We start from the raw sequence: 19,839 nt of genomic DNA on the forward strand, positions 1-19,839 counted from the left end.
CTATTCAATTTAGTGTGAGTCCTTACTTTGCTGGGCACTGTAGGTGCACCAGGAAGTTAGAGTGTCACTTTGCTATGATTTTTCATGAGTGGGAATGTTAGTTTGCTGATCCATTTAAGTTGCAGCTGACTGAAAGGGGAGGGCCAACAAGCTAAGATCCTGACTGAATCAGTGTGTTCATGTGGACCAACTCAACCTTCATGGACTTCTCTGTAATTTGGTGGTTCAAAGTTCATCAAACTCAGTTTGGATATTGCAGGCTAATGGGAGGATCTTGCAATTTTTACAGAGTTTGAAATTGAACAGTGGATCAGTGGAGCTAGGTTGGATTCAGAGCTTAAGTTATGGCATTTATTTTGTCTGTTCGCCTAACCAAACAAGAAATTTTAATAGAAAATCCGAGCTGGGATCTGAAAATATTACAGGCAACACGGTGAAAAATCTAATTGATAGATTCATAACCAGATTAGTGGCCAGACCTGAGCTGTGCTATAACATTGCCCCAAAGCATTTACATCTTACTGTGTATGGTTTGCCCAATTGCTAATTCTGATTGAATTGTTAGCATGTTGAGAGTAATAGGTGTCACTGAAAAATAATTCCATACTTTTCGACTTTAGTACTGTTGAAAAATAATGGGATCTTGGTGTATGTCTTGACAACGGAAAGAAATCTCAGCAAAAGAGCAGTACATTTCTTTTCATGTACATCCTACAGAGGAGAAGGGAGGGATAGATAGCCTCACAATACATAAGAGGGTTGCTAGCAAATGGAGTATGCCTCTGATAATTACTGCTTAAGAGTTATGGGATGGTTATGTGCAAAATTCTGATGTTCCACTGGTTATTTTCCCAACTGGATAGGTCGACAAGTGAGTGGCGAGTGCCAAGGAGAGATGTTGGATTACCGTAGAATGCTAATGGAAGATTTCTCACTAAGCCCCGAAATTGTCCTCAACTGTCGCAGTGAGATCGAACTCCACTGTTCAGGCCTGCACCGGAAGGGTCGAACGTTACATTGCTTGATGAGGATGGGTCGCGGCGATAAGGGCAACCTAGGGCAGAACTGCCAGCAGTCGGTAAGTTTTTCTCGATAGATACAAAAATCATGGTCTTTTAACCTGAGGATTGAGTTTAAGTCACTGCGTCATTTGCCTTTGGTGATGCAAGGGATTTTGGGTCACTTTTGGATGATGGGGATGACTGCACAACACAGGAAATCTAACATCAAGAGTAGATGTTAGGAACATAGACTACTCTTGCTGCTGCTTTCTATGTCGCCTTTTGAGCCAGCCATTCAATTTGATGGTGGCTGATCATTCAACTCAGTACCTTGTTCCCGCTTTTTTCCTATACCTTTTGAATTCTTCAGCCCTAAGAACAATTTCGAATTTCACCTTCAAAACATTCAGTGTTTTGGTGTCAACCGTGTTCTGGGCTAGGGCGTTGCACACGCTTACCACTCTCTGGATGAAGAAATTTCTCCTCGCCTCAGTTCTAAATGGTCTATCCTGTATCTTTAGTTGGTGACTCTTGGTCCTAGACTCTCCAGTCATCAGGAACATCCTTCCTGCATTTACCCTATCTGGTTCTGATAGAATTTTGTAGATTTCTGTTGGGTCTCGTCTCCTCATTCTTTGAGCAAGTTACTGTGTGGCACTGGCTTGATGGATTTACAATGTACGATTTCTGGTTGGAAATAGTTTTGATTGAGAAATTAAAAAATACTAATTAGGTAGGATAAACTTATTAAAAACATATAACAGTAAAGATTTATATTGGAGTTATTCATTAAAACACCAATGCAGCTAACAGGAAAAGCCAGGAAAGTCCTGTTTGAAATTATCTTGTATGTTGAAGCGGACATGGTTTGACATGCACATGCTATTAATTAAGTTAGTGCATTATTACTCAACATGGACAACAAAAACATATAAACAATAATTTAATCACTGAAAAGGAGGGTTTGGAAGAGACATAGCAACATCATATCTAGGTGTGAAAATTCGATTTTAATTACAGGAACAATACTGGAACCATCCAGCTGATGAGATGGCTGATGAGATGGCTGAAGAGGTGATTGAGGTCCTAAATGAGTACTTTGTGTTGGTATTCACCAAAGAGAGGAATTGGTGGAGGATGATCTCGGGGAACGGATATCGAATTTCTAAGCCAAGTTGCTATTCAAAAAGAAGAGGAATTATGCCTCTTAAAAAGTATTAAGGTAGATAAGTCCCCATGTCCTGATGGAATCTACTCCAGAATTTTGAGGGAGGCAAGAGAACAAATTGCTAAAGCATTGACAGACATCTTAGTTCCTGTTTGGCCACAGGTGAAGTACCAGAGGACTGGAGAGTAGCCAATGTTGTTCCATTGTTTAAGAAGAGTAGCAGGGATAATCCTGGAAATTACAGGTTGGTGAGTCTCATGTCGGTGGTAGGGAAATTATTGGAAAAGGTTCTCAGGGACAAGATCTATACACATTTTGAAGCAAATGGATTTAACAGCTTTGTGGGCAGCATGGCGGCTCAGTGGTTAGCACTGCTGCCTCACAGTCCCAGGGACTCAGGTTCAATTCCACCCTTGGGTGACTGTCTGTGTGGAGTTTGCACATTCTCCCCATGTCTGCGTGCGTTTCCTCTGAGTGCCCTGGTTTCCTCTTACAGTCCAAAGATGTGCAGGCTAGGTGGATTAACCATGCTGAATCGCCCATAGTGTTCAGGGGTAAGTAGATTCAGTGGATTTTAGGGCGGTGGGTCTGAGTGGGATGTTCTGAGGGTCGGTGTTGACTTGTTTGGCCGAAGGGCCTGTTTCCACATTGTAAGGATTCTGTGAATCTATGATTCAGTAGACAGCGTGGTTTTGTGCAGGGGTGGTCGTGCTTCACTAATTTGATCGGGTTTGTTTTTGAAGCGGTGACAAAGATGATTGAGGGAAAAGCAGTTAATGTTGTCTACATGGACTTCAGTAAAGCCTTTGACAAGGTCCCTCATGGCAGACTGGTACAAAAGGTGAAGTCACGTGGTATTGGGGTGAGCTGGCAAGATGGATACAGAACTGGCTTAGTCATAGGAGACAGAGGGTAGCGGTGGAAGGACGCATTTTGGAATGGAGGCTTATGATTAGGGGTGTTACACAGGGATCAGTGCTAGGACCTCCTTTGTTCGTGATCTACATAAGTGATTTGGAGTAAGATGTAGCTGGTCTAATTAAGGTTGCAGACCATACAAAGATTGGTGGAGATGTGGATAGTGGAGGATTTTCAGAGGATACAGCAGGATATGGATCTGTTGGAGGCATGGGCAAAAACAATGGCAGATGGAGGTTAATCCAGCCAAATGTGAGGTGATGCATTTTGGAAGGTCAAATACAGGTGGAAATTATATGGTGAATAGCAGAACCTTTAGGAGAATGGATATGCAGAGGGATCTGGGTCCACAGATCACTGAAGGTGGCAGAGCAGGTAGATAAGGTAGTAGAAAAGACTTGCCTTCATTGGAAGGAGCGTTGAGTATAAGGAGAGATGAGGTATGCTGCAGCTTTATAGAGCTTTAGTTAGACCACACTTAGTGTGGTGACCAGAACTGTACACCACCTGAAGGATGTGGATGCTTTGGAGAAGGTATGGAAAATGTTTACCAGGGTGTTGCGTGGTATGGGAGATTTTAGCTTTCTAGGAAGGTTGGATAGGCTGGGTTTGTTTTCACTGGCATGCAGGAGGCTGAGGGACGACCTATTAGAAGTTCATAAAATTGTAAATGGCATGGACAGAGTGTAAAGCTTTTTTCAGGGGTGGAGGGGTCAATTACAAGGGGACACAGGTTCAGGGTTTTGGGCGGGAGAGGTTAAAAGAGATGTGTGAGGCAAGGTTTTCACACAAAGGGTGGTGAGTGCCTGGAACGCACTGCCAGAGGAGATGGTGGAAGCAGACACAATAGCAGCATTCAGGAAGCACCTGGACAAATACATGAATAGGAAGAGAATAGAGGGATACGGATCCTGTAAGTGAAGATGGTTTTAGTATGGGAGGGCAAAATGTGGTGGCGCAAGCTTGGAGGGCTGAAGGCCCTGTTCAAGTGCTGTACTGCTGTTTGTTCTAGTTCTTGTTCCTGTTTCCTTCCTGGTAACTATGACCTTGAGGCTTGTTTCTATCCCACCACCCCCCACCTTCTCTTTCTCTCTCTCTCTCTTTTTCTCTTTCTCTTTCTCTTTCTCTTTCTCTTTCTCTTTCTCTTTCTCTTTCTCTTTCTCTTTCTCTTTCTCTTTCTCTCTCTATCTCCACCCTGTTTTGCCCTTTTTAATAATCGTTGATTACTCATTTGAAATATCGATGTACCCACGTCTCTCCATGCAAACCCACACCCCCTGCCCCTAAAAAAAAACTTTGTGGACCAAAATTCCAGCTAGTTTGTGTATGCTTAAAGCTCTTTTCTCCTCTTAATCCAGCTTCAGTCCCTCATTCAAGAAACAGACCCTGGTGCAGACTACCGTATTGATCGAGCACTGAATGAAGCCTGTGAGTCTGTCATCCAAACAGCCTGTAAACACATCCGCAATGGAGATCCAATGTAAGTCAAGAAAGCATGGTGTTTGCTGCTTAAAGCTGTGGTGTGTAGAGTTTAGATTTGGGCTTCTATTATGTTTCTGCCTCTGAATTTATTATCTTGAGTCCAAATAAAATCGTACAGAAGAGCATAATATTAAGATATCACCTGAGCCATCTAGAAGTGAATTCAGTAGCAATGTGCAACTTGCTCCCTAAGGATTTGGATATTGAGTCAATAAGACTGTAGATTTTGTTACACAAAAATGTCAAGAAATATTGATCAAAGTTGGATAAATAGTGTGAAGTCCTAACGTAATTGAATAATTGAACATGGCCTTGTTCTGTGTCTCGTGTCCAGAGTAGCAATAAGCCACAGGCGAGGTTCTTGGTTCGTTTTCTGATGGACTCAGCTGATCTCAGCCATGGAACTAACTGGGGTGCTTAGTACCATTGATTAGAGGATGTTACTGTTCCTGTTCAGTGTTTGATGGCCCCCACTGCAAAGTGTTCATGTTGGCAGAAGATTGCATTAGATTCAACTGTTAAGCATTCTGTTTCTAATTTGAGTTACATTTCAAAGACCTGTCATTCCCTTTGGAACTGGATCCCAGCAAGCATCAACGTATTCAAAAGATAAGCGGCAGAAGGAAAGTGTATTTTATTAAACTGGAGCCACCGGATATATGTACAAATTGACTCAAAAAGCATTGTGATTGTGAATAAATCTTCTTCATCTTTGGAGATTGCTGTGCAAAATTGCTCATTTGCTGTAGTTGTCAGATAGTTATGCATTTGGGAATTGATCAAGCCAAGCTGGTATGCTAATACTTGCTATATTTTCTACTGACAGGATCCTGTCATGTCTGATGGAACATCTGTACACAGAAAAGATGGTTGAGGAGTGTGAGCATCGCCTGCTTGAGCTGCAGTACTTCATCTCCCGTGACTGGAAGTAAGCATTGCAGTTTGTCCTGCCAATTTAGGAAGTACATTGTTATCAAACCACAGACAATTAAAAATGCAAAGCATTTACTAGAGAAGTAAAAAAAATGCTGTGAATATCATGGCTGTCTGTTGGCATCCAAAAATAAGGTCGATCAAGTCTCTCCCTTTTTAACATGGTGTGACCTCTGTACACCATCACCTCCGTCAACTGTATAGTCTCCTTGAGAGAGGAAATTTTCAGACTTGTTGGGAAGTTTGGTGCAATAACTGTTTGACGTCTGAAGGTTGTGTGACAAATGTGACTGAAAAAATGTATTTATGGAGGAAAGGCTGATTAATACAAGCAAGATCTAAGATGTTGATGAAGCTGACGATTTTCACACAACCTGTAAATAGCCTTTTTTTAATGCACAGTAGGATTAAATTCATTCTGCATAAAGTAATTCAAATAGCTTGAAAGCAGCTTGTTAATGCTGAACTAGGAGCAAATTCATGGTGATTAATCCTTTTTCTGATGAACGACCAAGAACTCTGTGTAACTGATAAACCAATACCCAGATGAATAGAACAGTGCAGTTGGTATTCCACATTTGTTGATCGTGATTTTTGTATTGACTCCCTGCTCTTCCAAGTTTAAAACTAAAATGCAATATCTTATAATATTTTGAACATCTCATCCAATTGAGAATTAGATTGAAACTACACTGAATTCCCAAGTCTGTTATGTATATTCTTGTGAGGTGGGCATGCCTTCGGAATTGAGGAGCGTGGAGGTAGAATGATACTGACAGCAGCATAATATCCATTTTATTTTAGAATCCCTTCAGTGTGGAAGCAGGCCAATCGGCCCATCAAGTCCACACCGACTCTCCGAGGAGCATCCCACCCTGGACGTTGGGCAATTTAGCATTGTCAATCCACCTAACCTGCACATCTTTGGACTGTGGGAGGAAGCTGGAGCACCCGGAGGGGGCCCACGCAGAAACAGGGAGAATGTGACAGACAGTCCCCTGAGGCTGGAATTGAACCTGGGTCCCTGGCACTGTGAGGCAGCAGTGGTAACCACTGAGCCTGAGCCACTGTGCCGCTAGTGCTAAATGTGACAATAAGCAGGATCATGAGCAATTAAAACTCAGGAATGTTAATTGTGTGAAATCTGGGGTCAAACTAAGAAATAGGGAAATGTTACTGTCTCTTGGCATTCAAAACGTCACATTGATAAGTCATTCGCTTCTTGGCATGGTTCTGTTACCCTCACCTTCATACAGGAACAGACCTCATTGTTTTGAGAGGGGACAAATTTATACCGATTTACCGTGCATCTCTGAAAGTGCTAATTTGTGTTGAAAATACCAAGAACCAGTTGAGATGGAATGACTGAGATGATCTTTTGAGAAGAACAGTGTAATTCTTCCACCAAGTCTCCCATTTTAAGCTCACCTTTGTAAAATGTGTTACGTATTGATCAACTTGTCAAAATAATAAAGTTGCTATTAAAATGCCAATAAAGTATAATGGCAGATGTTTCAAATGCAAATACAGTGGTTTTCATTCCAGGTAGATTTTGCCATTGTAGTTTGGGTTATGATAACATTTTGAGCTTGGATGGTACTCAGTCTGGTTTACATGTCTCAAGGGTCCCGACCCGAAACGTCAGCTTTCCTGCTCCTTTGATGCTGCTGTGTTCCTCCAGCTCCACTCTGTTATCTCAGACTCCAGCATCGGCAGTTCTTACTATCTCTTTTCATTATTACAGTTGTTTCTTGTGTGATCAGACTTGGCAGCCATTCTGCAGGGTCCCAAAAGTATATTTTTGAGTTTGAGGGGAAATATTGATAAAAACATGAGGAATCTCTCTGCTTCTGTCCAAATGGTGAATCACTTAAATAGGCTACCAATCTTCAGCTAACGGTTGCAACTGAAGTGCTGAAATATTTAAGTATGACAAGTTAACTGGAGAAAGTTTTTCTCGGAATGCCACTCTAAGTTGAACCTGTGACCTCCTGACTCAGGATGTGAGTGACCTGTAAACTGCAGTAACTGGTGGGTGCATATCTCATCTATTGTCATGCAAGAAACTCAAGGAAAATTCAGAATAAGAACAGAACAACTAATGCTGTGTTTTTCAGTTTTTGCTTGTAACTTTTTTGATTAACGCAAGTTCTGTTGCAAAATCTGTCTTTTTTTCTATCAAGTTGCAGAGCCCTCTCCTTGCATGTGGCATCTGGATCTCTGTGTTATACAATATACAGTGGTATACAATATAAAGTGTTCTGGTTGTAAATTGGCCCTTGTACAAGTAGAATGGGTAGTAACTTTATTGGGAACCTTGGTTATAAAATAGAATTGGCAAGCTTTCTAAGCTACTATAATTGAATGCACGGAGCATTTGCAATAAGGTAGCTATTAACAGCGCAGTTATGTTCTTCTGGTGCTGTGTGATTACAGACACAGAAATGTGGCTGCAGGATGACGAAGATTGGGAACTGAACATCTAAGGGCATTTAATATTTCATAAGAGCTAGCAAAAAGGAAAAGGAGTTGGGGTGGCTTTGTTAGTGAAAGATGAAATCAGTGCAGTAGTGAGAAAAAATATTAGTGCAGAATATCTACACTCGTAAACAGTCTGGATTAGACTTAAAAGCAGGGATTGAGAATTGCCTCACAAGCAGATAACAGACTGTAGAAATAATTGGGTCTTTTTCAGAATGGAAGTTAGTGACTTATGGGGTGACACAAGGACCAGAATTTAGCACAGTATATGGATAATACATATCAATGATTTGGATGAAGGAAACAAACGTAACATTTTGAAGCTTGCTGATGACCCAAACTTAGATGGGATTGAGCATTGTGAGAACAATATAAACAGCCTTCAAGGTGATTTAAACAAGTTAAGTGAGTGGGCAAATGCACGGCAGATGCAGTGTAAAGTAAGTAAGTCGGGTTATCCAATTCAGTAGGAAAAACAGAATGGTAGCATATTATTACGGAGCATGCAAGTATATCAAGCAGTTAAGACCATGTAGCTATGTTGGCCTTGCTGGAGGGTTTGACTGCAGGATCAAGGAAGTCTTACTGCAGTTGTACAGGACCTTGGTGAGACCACACCTGGAGTATTGTATGTCGTTTTGGCCTCATTACTGAAGAAAAGATACAGTTGCCAAAGAAGGATTTCAGCGAAGGTTCACCAGGCTGATTGCTGGAATAGCAGGTTTGTCATATGAGCAGATATTGAGCCAACTGGGCTTGTGCTCATTGGAGTTTAGAAGAATGAGAGGGGATCTCATTGAAACGTTAATTCTTACATGGTTGGGTGGACTCGATGCAGGAATGATGTTTCCTCTGCCTTGGGGGCAGCATTCCAGGTCAATGAGTCACTGTTTTGGGATATGGATACCACTGTTTTGGACTAAGGAGAAATTTCTTCATTTGTATGATGTGAGCCTGTGGAATTCTCTGTCACAGAAGGCTGTGAAGGCCAGGTCACTGAATGTGTTTAAGAATGAAGTAGAATTCTCGAGGCTTTAGCTGTCACTAGACATGGGGAGAGTGTGGGCATATGGTGTTTAAATAGAGAGTCATAATCTGTTGAATTGGCAGAACCAACTTGATGGGCTCAATACCCTCTTCTGCTCCTATTTTCTATGTTTCTAACAATATCTTATGGCTTCTTTGTTTAGACTGGATCCTGTTCTTTACCGCAAGTGCCAAGGTGATGCTTCCAGACTTTGCCACACCCAGGGTTGGAATCAAACCAGTGAGATGCTACCCCCTGGAGCAGTGTTTTCTTGCCTATATCGTCATGCGTATCGCACAGAAGAACAAGGACGAAGGGTAAAAAGACAGACCATCCATTCCTGGGTGTCGATAAGTGTAGAAGGCGGTATCAGTTCAGCAGTAAACCCACTTAGAATACAATGCGCTCAGAATGCAACGATGAGCCTGGGGATAAAGAGCTTGTCATATGAGGATTGGTTGAGGACTCTGGGTCTGTACTCCGAGTTTGGAAGAACAAAAGGGGATCTCATTGATATTTGTAGAATACTGAGAGACCTAGATAGAGTGGATGTGGAGATCACGTTTCCATTAGTAGGAGAAACCAGGACCTGAGGTCACAGCCTCAGAGTGAAGAGTTGACTTTTTAGAACTGAGTTGAGGAGGAGTTTTTTTAGCCAGAGCATGATGAATCTGTGGAGCTCATTACCACAGAAGCCTGCAAAAGCTAAGCCATTGAGTTCATTTAACTCAAATAGATGGGTTCTTAATTAGTAAGGGGATGGCAAGTTACAGGGAGAAGGCAGGAGAATGGGGTTGAGAAACATGTATAAGCCAAGATGGAATGGCAGAATAGACTCAGTGGGCCAAATGACCGATTTTCTGCTTTTATGTCTGGTCTTGTGCTGAAGACATCTTTTAGAAGAATCTGGACATGGAGCATTGGTAGGCTACTTGGCCATGGAAGCGATCACATTTGAGTTTCACCAGGGGCTAATCAGATGTAATTTTCTGCAATGTCTGACTTTTGTTTCAATGTACTGTATATGGAGGCTGATGCCCCAAGAAACTGATAATTGCATTCATCCTGTGATAACTGACCTAAGATGCGCATATGTAGATAGTGTCTGAAACAGTCTCTTTCATGAACTAAGTGATTCTGCATCTAAATAGTATTTCATCGAGTATTTCATTTTAGCTAATGTTACACTGACCCCTCTCATGGTATAAAATTTTAATCTTAGAAATTCAGATCTCTTGAATTGAACTGTTTACCACTGCGCTGCTAAGAATGAAACTTTTTCGGGTAGCTGCTGACTTTTCTAGGATATGGCCCAAAGTGATACCTCGTTAATGCTGACTGGAAATGTGATTGCAAAATAAAACACACTGCTGGTTCCCACTGTTTCAAAGAGAGTATATGACATTGAAGGAACAACACAAAACTCTCTTGTGCTGGGGAGCTGTGTTTCTAATTACTCAGATAGTCATCTGATTTCCCATATATGGCCTAGCATAGTTGATGCCTGCAACTTGGAGAGTTTATTGGTTATGGAGTGTAATGCATTTCACTATGTCATGACTTCCAGAGTTGGATTGGTTAAAACAATTATCAGCAATAGTTGCAAAATGGTACAATGTTTGCCAGTGACAGGCCCTTCAACATGGAGGTTTAAATCTTTCAACATGCTAAAACAGCCCTATAAATGTACCAATACTTTTTTGTGGCCTTCACAAGATTATTTTATTTTCCAGAAGCTAATGAGTGTTCTTTGTCTCTGATCGCACCTTAACTTGGAGTTCAGCAGCACCTGGTTGTCAATGTTTTTCTATTACTCATGACTATTAGAGAATTCAAAAAATCCTCCCTGTTGATAGTACAGTACAATCCTCCGTGTGGTCATAAAGGAAGTTAACTGATGTGCTATAATGTTGTAATCTATACTGCCCTCTCTTGTGTTCTTTCAGTATTTATGTCATGCAGTACAATATATGAACTGAAATGAATGTACGAAATAGGAGCAGAAGTAGGCCATTCACCCTCTCACTCCTGCTTCACCATTCAGTAAGATCATGGCTGATATTTTGGTTTCCAATTCTACATTCCCATCTGCCACTAATGATCTTAGACTCTAGTTATGAAAAGGAATCTGTCTACCTTGACTTGAAAATTATTTGATCTTTTACATCGTGAAGGAGAGTTCTTTTTTCAGATGGAATTTGTGTGGGAGAGGCCTCCAGGTGTTTGTCAAGTTTTAATCTGGAAAAGGATCTTTTTACTTCAAAAAAAACAATTTAAGCGAGAAAAGATATGCGAAGAAGGAGAGATTGTTTTTACATAAAGAGCTTGTGGAGAGCCCTGCACGTGGACAACTGTAGAGAGGAATTTTTTTTTAATCCAGAGATTGAAAGCTAATAGTTGGAGGACTTGAGGCATTTTTCGATTGTTTCACTTAAGTATTTGATTTTTGTTTTAAGATTTGTATGTATAATTTTTTTTATCTTTTGCTTGAATAAGATTCAAATCTGTGGGTAAGGAAAGGCAGTTTATTTTTATATATAAGGTGCTATTGAACGCTTTTGAAGGCTTATGTCACTGAGGACATCCAAGAGACACGATATATTGACTAGTAGATTTAGAAAAGTGATTATACGACAGGATCAGTCAGCGAGATGGGTGACTGTCAGGAAAGGTAAGAAGGTAGTTCAGAAGTCTCCTGTGGCTATTCTCCCCCAAAAACAAATATTCAGTTTTGGGTACTGTTGAAGGGGATAGTTTCTCAGAGGAAAACAGAAGTGGCAGTCAGATCTTCAACACTTAAGAATGAATCTTACGTTAGGTGGCACAGAGAGGCGATTCTGCAGCAGTGAGCATGAATCTAGGATTGTATGTTGCTTTCCTGGTGCCAGGATCAAGGACATCTCAAAAATGTTTGAAGCACATTGTCAAAGGGGAGAGTGGGAAGCCAGAAGTTATTATACACATTGGTAGGAATGACCTCGTTAAGGAAAGGGTTAAGGCTTTGCAGAGTGAATAATAAGAGGTTATGTACAGGATTAGAAAAGAGAACCTCGGACGTGGTAATCTTTGGTTTACTCACATGTGCCAAACTCTAATGAGGGAAGGAATAAAAGGATCAGGTAGATTCTTCAATGGCTGAAGAAATGGTGCAGTGTGCAGGGATTCAGATTCCTCGATCATTGAGATCTCTTCTAGGATAGAGAAGACCTGTACAAAAGGTTGGTGGGGGGTGCGGGTTTCAGCTGAACAGTAAGGTATCGATATCCTGGAGGGGAGATGTGCTAGTTCAATTTCGGGGGCATGTAATCTATTTGGGGATGGTGGGGGGGGTTCCTAAGTAGCAGTGAAAATAGACAGATATGGATGGATCTGAATCAGAAAAGAGCAAGATAATTAGAAAAGGCGGACAAGAGCAAATCAGAGTACGAGGTAACTGAAGAATTAAACTGCATTTATTTCAATGCAAGGGGGCTTACAAGAAAGGCTGATTGAACTCAGGCATGTATTGAAACATGGGACTGGGATGTCAGAGCTCTGACAAACTTGGCTGAAGGAAGGACGGGACTGCAACTCAGCTCCTGCTGTAGAAAGGGAGGCAGAAGAGGAGGGGGAGTGGTGTTTTTGTTTAAGGAAAACATTACTACTGTAATTAGAGAGGATATTTCTGCAGGATCGTCCAGTGAAAATGTATGGAGGGATTGTACTATAGCTGCACATGCACGCATGCGCACCCCCAATAGTCAGAGGGAGATTAAGGAGAAAATATGTAGAGAGATCTCAGATATGTGTAAGAATAATATGGTTGTATTGGTAGGGGTTTTAATTTTCCAAACATTGACTGGGACTGCCATAGTGTTAAAGGTTTGGATGATGAAGAAGTTGTTAAATATGTTCAAGAAAATTTTCTTTTTCAATATGTAGATGTTCCTACCAGAGAAGGAGCAAAACTTGACCTTCTCTTGGGAAATAAGGCAGAGCAAGTGATTGAACTGTTAGTAGGGGAATACTTTGGGACAAGTGGTCATAATTTTATTAGTTTTAAAATAGTCATGGAAAAGGATAAACCTTCCATAAAAGATAAAATTCTTATTTGGAATAAGGCAAATTTTAATGGTATGAGACAAGAACTTTCATAAGTTGTTTAGGGGAGTAGACTGTTCACAGGTAAAAGAGTGACAGACAAGTCGGAAGCTTTCAAAGTGTGATAATGAGAATTCAGAGGCGCTATGTTCTAGTTAGAGTGAAAGGTAAGGTTGGTAAGACTAGGGAACAATGCATGAATAAAGATATTGAGATTCTTGTCAAGAATAAAAAAAATCATTTAAACTACTGGGATCAAATGAATCTCTTGAAGATTATGAAGAGTGCAGGGACATTCTTAAGAGGGAGATCAAGAAAGCAAAGAGGGGATATGAGATAGCCTTGGCAGATAAGGTTAAGCATAATCCAGAGAGACTCTACAAATATATTAAGAGCAAAAGAGCAACTAGAGAGAGAGTAGGGCCCCTTAAAGATCAACAAGACCGTCTTTGTGTTGAACCTCAGGAGATGGGAGACATAATAAACAAACATTTTGCATCAGTTTTTATGGTGGTGAAGGAAATTGGGGCTAGAGAACTCGGAAATAAATATTGATGTTTCGAAAACAGTTCACGATACGGAAGAGTAAGTGCTGGAAGTCTTACAAAACATAAAGGTGGATAAATCCTTGCGTCTTGAGGCTATATTTTAAGGATTATGACCTCTGTTCAGTATTATCGACTTTATGCACGTTTAAGGTAAGGAGTATTATCACTACATGTTAATTTGGTTGCTTGACTGCCTCAGTGCGTCAAATTACTCATCTCCTCTTAAGATTCAGTTTGCTAATGTATTGTGTAACTGTTCAAAATTGTTTGTTGTTGAAGTCACTGGTCTTGCAAGCAATAATTAGTAATGTAGCGATGAATTGAGTGGTTGAGGTAAATAGTGTTGATGCATGTGACTAAATAAATGCGTGAGGCAGCATGGAATAGAAGAATATCTTGTGGTGAGCTGAAGTAAGGTGAGTGGAGGCTTCTGTGTTGCATGAATGCTGAGATAGATTTATCAGTCTGAATAACGTGCTTATCCGCTATAGAACTCTATGCATTTGTCCAAAATATTGCTTGAAACTAAGTGAAGGTAAACTGACTAAACGTTTTATTTTCAACCAGTTATCCCGAGACTGTCGAGCAGAGATTCAACGAATTCTTCATCAGCGAGCCTTGGATGTGAAGTTGGAGCCTGCATTGCAAGAACGCTGCATTATAGACCTCGGGAAATGGTGCAGTGAAAAGACAGATCCTGGGCAGGTAATAGCAACCTGAATGTATTCATCTGCAGTATTACCACAATGTCATCCTGAGGGTTAAGTCTGCTGGGAGTTGTTGCAGCTGTAAGGCTAACCGGATATTGAACCAGCTTTAGTCTTGTTGCTCAGAAGTAACTGCAGTGTTCCTCGTACTCTGTTGCATTTGTGTTTGTTTTAATTGACTCATGGAACAAAGGCATCGCTGTCAGGACCAACATTTATTGCCTGTTTCCGGTTGCCCTTAAGAATGTGGTGGTGAGCTATCTTCTTGAGCCTCAGTAGTCCATCTAATGTAGTTCGACCTGTAATGCTGTTAGAGAGGAAATTCCAGGATTTTGACCCAGCAGCAATGAAGGAATGACAATATATTTCCAAGTCAGGATGGAAGGCAGCTTGGAGGGGAACTTGCGGGTGATGGTGTTCCTATGTATCCACTGCTCTCCTCCTTCCAGATGGAGGTGGTTGTAGGTTTGGAAGGTGCTGTCTAAGTACCTTTGGTCAGTTTCTGCATTTCATCTTGTAGATAGTACACAGTGCTGCTACTGTGCATCGATGGTGAATGTGGTGCCAATCAAATGGCCTGATTTGTACTGAGTTGTCAAGCTTTTTGAATGTTGTTGGAACTGCACCCATCCAGCAAGTGGGCAGTGTTCCACCAAACTCCTGACTTGTGCCATGTTGATGGTTGATCAACTTTTCAATGTCAGGAGGTGTGTTGCTTGCTGCAGTATTCCTAGCCTCTGACGACTTATTACCACTGTATTTATATGGTGATTATGGTTGAGCCTCTGGTTACTGGTAACCCCAAGGATCTGATAGTGGGTGTTCAGTGATGGTGACACCATTGATTGTGATGGGGCGGTGGCTAGATTGTCTCTTATTGGAGATTTTCATTGCCTGGCATTTGTGTGTTCTGAATGTTACTTATCACTTGTCAACGCAGTCCTGGATTTCTTGAGGTACTGCTGCATTTGGACATCAACAGCTTTAATATTTGAGGAGTCACAAATGGTGCTAAACATTGTGCAGTAATTGGTGACCATCCCCATGCCAGACCTAATGATGTAGGGAAGGTTGTTTCGCATTGCTTTACGCTTGTAGCTGTGAAGGGCAGTGTGCCTCAGATATCTCTGGGTCGTGATGATAGTGCAACCAGCATCTTACTGATGCACTTTGGACTTGGGTTTGTTTGGAGCTGATAAATGACACCCACATTTTGAATGGTATGCTTGGAGAAATAGGGGTTTGAATTCAGGCAGACGTGCATTCATATAGTTCATAAGACATACTTGCTAAGCCCATGTATTTCAATTAGAAAGGGATCCACATGCAGGCTTCCTGTGGGACTTTTGCTGGCTTGGTTCCCAATGTTACTGCTGAGTCTGGAATGGGCATATGCCCAGTGTTTGTCTTAATTTGATCATTAAATGGTGTTCATTACTGGTTTGCATTATTTTGTGAATAGGAACTGGAGTGTCTCCAAGATCATCTCGATGATTTAGCAGTGGATTGTCGGGATATTGTGGGTAATCTAACAGAGCTGGAGTCAGAGGTAAGTGAGTCCAGTTGCAAGTACTTCGGAAAGTGAGAACACAATTCTGGATTCAGCCGCAAGAGAAAACTTCCTTTCTATGTGCACCTTGTCAAGACCAGATTGATCTAATTTTAATGGAAACACTATAATCAGAGTCTTCTAAAATTAATTTGCTACAGCTGTTGTCAAACGTATTGCTGCGATTCGTGTTAACTTCCTTCTGTATATTTGATATTCACTATCCATGTTTGTAATGAGTGGTTAAAAATTTCTAGGTTCTCCCCTGGACTGATGCTCACCCACCCCCTCATGTAGGATGTACCACAAACTGTCTCTTGTACTGTTTCTTTCTGGCTCTTGTGGTAACTGTTTCTTTCTGTTTTGACTATTTGGACAGGTTCTGCCTTATCTGAGAAGCCTTCCTAAAGCACTGAAGTCATCATCTGAAGAATGGATGATGACATTTTTGTAATATTTTAATCAGCATCTGCAACAAAGGATGTCTTTACACTTCTTAATAAACTACATCCTCTGCTCAATTGTACCTTTTGTGTTGTTTGAGAAACCTGCTAATGGGTTCTCTACTGTTATCCATCAACTAGTTATTCACTGGTCCAAGTTGAGATTTTTACAGTTCCATATTCTTTAAGATCACCCTAATTGGCAATCTTGTGAATAGAGCCCTCAACATCTTTTTGCTGATTTTAATCTTTGTACTGACATAAGGCCTGTTAAAACTATCATTTAAGGTTGAGAGAGTTTGGAACTTGCTTCCTCAAAAGGCAGCGGAAACGGAATTTTTGAATATTTTTAAAGTGGAGGTAGATAGGTTCTTGATGAGAAAGAGAGGGAACGTTTATTGGGTAGGTAGGAATGTGGAGTAATCAGCTATATTCTTAAATTGACAGAGTAACTGTGTGGCCTTCTCCTATATTCATCTCTTGCATGATAATGGTGACTCTGATGAAATCATCACTCCCATTTCATTACATAAACCCACATGAGGACCAATGGCTGTGAACAGTGATCAATCAGACTCCAAATACCCGGGAAGGAGAAGTTGTCTCAAAGGTTTGAACAGTCAAAACCTGCAATCTCTTACTGCTACTTTGCAGTAAACATGCAAGTGGTTTTGTCCACAGACCGTATGATACTGTTGAGCCAAAAAGATATTTTATCTATCACAAATGAGTGATGTGACATGAGTATGATGCTGTGTCCAGGCTTTTCATCCCAATAACTGGCAGATTGAATCAAATGAAACATCCTTCTGGCTATTTGCAGTGGGCAGTATGCTGATCATGCTCAACCAGACATGCCTGCCAACTTGACAGCACCATGTCCAACATTGCATGTAATTTTGCCATTGGGTGGGCAGCATTTACTAAATGAACCTGATGATTAAGAATTATATTGAAAACTAATTTAAGACTCAGTTGGGCTTACAATGTGATATATTTGCACGTGGTAGAAGCTACGTACATTAATATACAGGACTTTGTTATACATAAACAAGAGGAAATCTATATATTGCAACATTTTATTTTGAGTAAAAGCCCATGGAAATTGCTGATCTCTGCTGCATTTCCAATGGCAGTGCTCTGACCAGAATTTATCTAACTAGTCTGAGTTTCTTTAGCTGACTCAGGTTGACAATTAAGTTTGTGTTGCATCTCCATACTAACCAAGGTTCAATCAATCAGCACCCTCTTCTCATGTAGTATAAATTAATGTTCCCTTTCTAAGTTTGTGTCTACTATTTCAATCTGATAAGGCAAAGACGCTTCTTCTCCATTCCCTATTGTGTTCTTGGTAATTAGATTATTTTAATAGCCTGTAGTTATGTAAATATAGGAATTAGCCTGAGTAGGCTGCTCAGTCTGTCTATCCCACTCCACTTTTAATAAGATCATGGCTGATTTGTCTTTGTTTTTGAATTCCAGATTCACATCTACCCCAACAAGCTTTGATTCTCTTGCCCAATAAGAATCAATCTACTTTTGCCTTAAAAATATTCTTTAATTCTACCTTTACTGCCTTCCGAGACAGTTCCAAACTTGCACAACCATCCAAGGAAAAAATGTTTTGTTAATATCTGTCCTGAAAGGATGACCACTCATTTTTAACAGTTGCCTTCAAGAGGGAAGATCCTTTCCATATCCCCCTTGTTAGGACCTTTTGGAATCTTTTATATTTCGATCAAGACACCCCTCACTCTTTTTAACCTCCAGTCTTTCTTCATCCCAGATATCAGTCTCGTAAACATCCTCTGAACTGTGCATTCCAGTGCATTTACATCCTATCTTAAATAAGTAGACTGTGCACAGAATTCAGTATGTGGTCTCACCAGTGCTCTGTAACTGAAACAAAGCATTCTTACTTTTACAATACAAGCGAAGTGCTCTACATGCTGGACATATGAAAGACAAATCAAAAGTTCTTGAGAAACTCAGCAGGTCTGCCATCATCTGTGATGAGAGAAACAGTTCACATTTTGATTCCAGTATTACTTTTGTTTTTCAGAACTGAAGGAGGCTGAACCTCATTTCTTTGTTCAGTTCTGTTGTAATAAAAGATAGCCTTCTTAATTTCCTGCTATGCCTGCAGATTAACTGTTTTTGCAACTTGTGCACCAGATCACTTAGATACTTTGCGCTTCAGAAATCTGCAGTTGTTCTCCATTGAAGTAATATTTTGCTTTGGTAATTCTACCCGCCAAAGTGTACAACTTCACATTTTCTCACATTATGTTCCATCTGCCAGATGTTTGTCCACTCACTCAACCTATCCATTTGTATGCACCCTTATGTCCGTATTCCTCACATAATTAAATGTGTCTGTCTTTGTGCTAGCTGCAAACTTTACAACCATGTCTTCTTTCATCTAAGACCATTCATCACATCCTACCAATCAGAAGTCGTCCCATTTATGTATACTGTTTTCTGCCAATCTTGTGGCCAGTGCTAATATGTTACCCCTTAAACCATGAGTTCCTTAGTTTGTGCAGTAGTCTTTTATGTGTCAAGTTGTCAAATGTCTTCTGGAAATGCAAGTACAACATGTGGATGGGCTCCCATTTATCCACAGCACATGTTACTCCTTCAAAAAGCTCTAGTAAGTTGTCAAATAACAAGGTGTAGAGCTGGATGAACACAGCAGGCCAAGCAGCATCAGAGGAGCAGGAAAGCTGACGTTTCGGGTCTAGACCCTTCAGAAATGGGGGAGGGGAAGGGGATTCTGAAATAAATAGGGAGAGAGGGGGAGGCGGATAGAAGATGGATAAAGGAGAAGATAGGGAGGCGGGGACGAGCTGGGCTGGTGTTGGGATGCGGGAGTGGAGATTTTGAAGCTTGTGAAGTCCACATTGATACCATTGGGCTGCAGGGTTCCCGAGCGAAATATGAGGTGCCGTTCCTGCAACCTTTGGGTGGCATCGTTGTGGCAGTGGAGGGAGGCCCAGGATGGACATGTCGTCCAAGGAGTGGGAGTGGGAGGGGGAGTTGGGGGAGCTCCACACTCCCCACCAGCCCCACCATCCCCGACACTTTTCCCTGCAACCGCAGGAAGTGCTACACCTGCCCCTACAGCTCTCCCCCCACCACCACCCCCATCCCAGGCCCCAAGAAGACCTTCCACATCAAACAGATTTTCCCCTGCACATCTGCTAAAGTGGTATACTGTATTCACTGTTCCCGATGTGGCCTTCTCTACATCGGGGAAACCAAGCGGAGGCTTGGGGACCCTTTGTGGAACATCTACGCTCAGTTCGCGACAAACAACTGCACCTCCCAGTCGTGAACCATTTCAACTCCCCCTCCCACTCCTTGGACGACGTGTCCATCCTGGGCCTCCCGATGCCACCCGAAGGTTGCAGGAGCAGCACCTCCATATTTCGCTTGGGAACCCTGCAGCCCAATGGTATCAATGTGGACTTCACAAGCTTCAAAATCTCCCCTCCCCCAA

At 41.3% G+C, this 19,839-nt stretch overlaps 1 protein-coding gene across 2 annotated transcripts in view; it reads left to right on the forward strand.

Annotated features, from left to right (window-relative positions):
• The window catches only part of glg1a (golgi glycoprotein 1a), a 121,591-nt gene that overhangs the window by 76,310 nt on the left and 25,442 nt on the right, over positions 1 to 19,839 (forward strand). For both annotated transcript variants that reach the window (XM_048605592.1, XM_048605593.1), the window contains exons 8-13: positions 864 to 1,078; positions 4,446 to 4,567; positions 5,396 to 5,497; positions 9,174 to 9,327; positions 14,206 to 14,343; positions 15,808 to 15,894. In XM_048605592.1, coding sequence (XP_048461549.1) covers positions 864 to 1,078; positions 4,446 to 4,567; positions 5,396 to 5,497; positions 9,174 to 9,327; positions 14,206 to 14,343; positions 15,808 to 15,894 — 818 coding nt within the window. The remainder of the gene's footprint in view (positions 1 to 863; positions 1,079 to 4,445; positions 4,568 to 5,395; positions 5,498 to 9,173; positions 9,328 to 14,205; positions 14,344 to 15,807; positions 15,895 to 19,839) is intronic.

The sequence above is a fragment of the Rhincodon typus genome, chromosome 15 (assembly GCF_021869965.1).
Source record: "Rhincodon typus isolate 14 chromosome 15, sRhiTyp1.1, whole genome shotgun sequence".
In the NCBI taxonomy this organism is placed as follows: Eukaryota; Metazoa; Chordata; class Chondrichthyes; order Orectolobiformes; family Rhincodontidae; genus Rhincodon; species Rhincodon typus.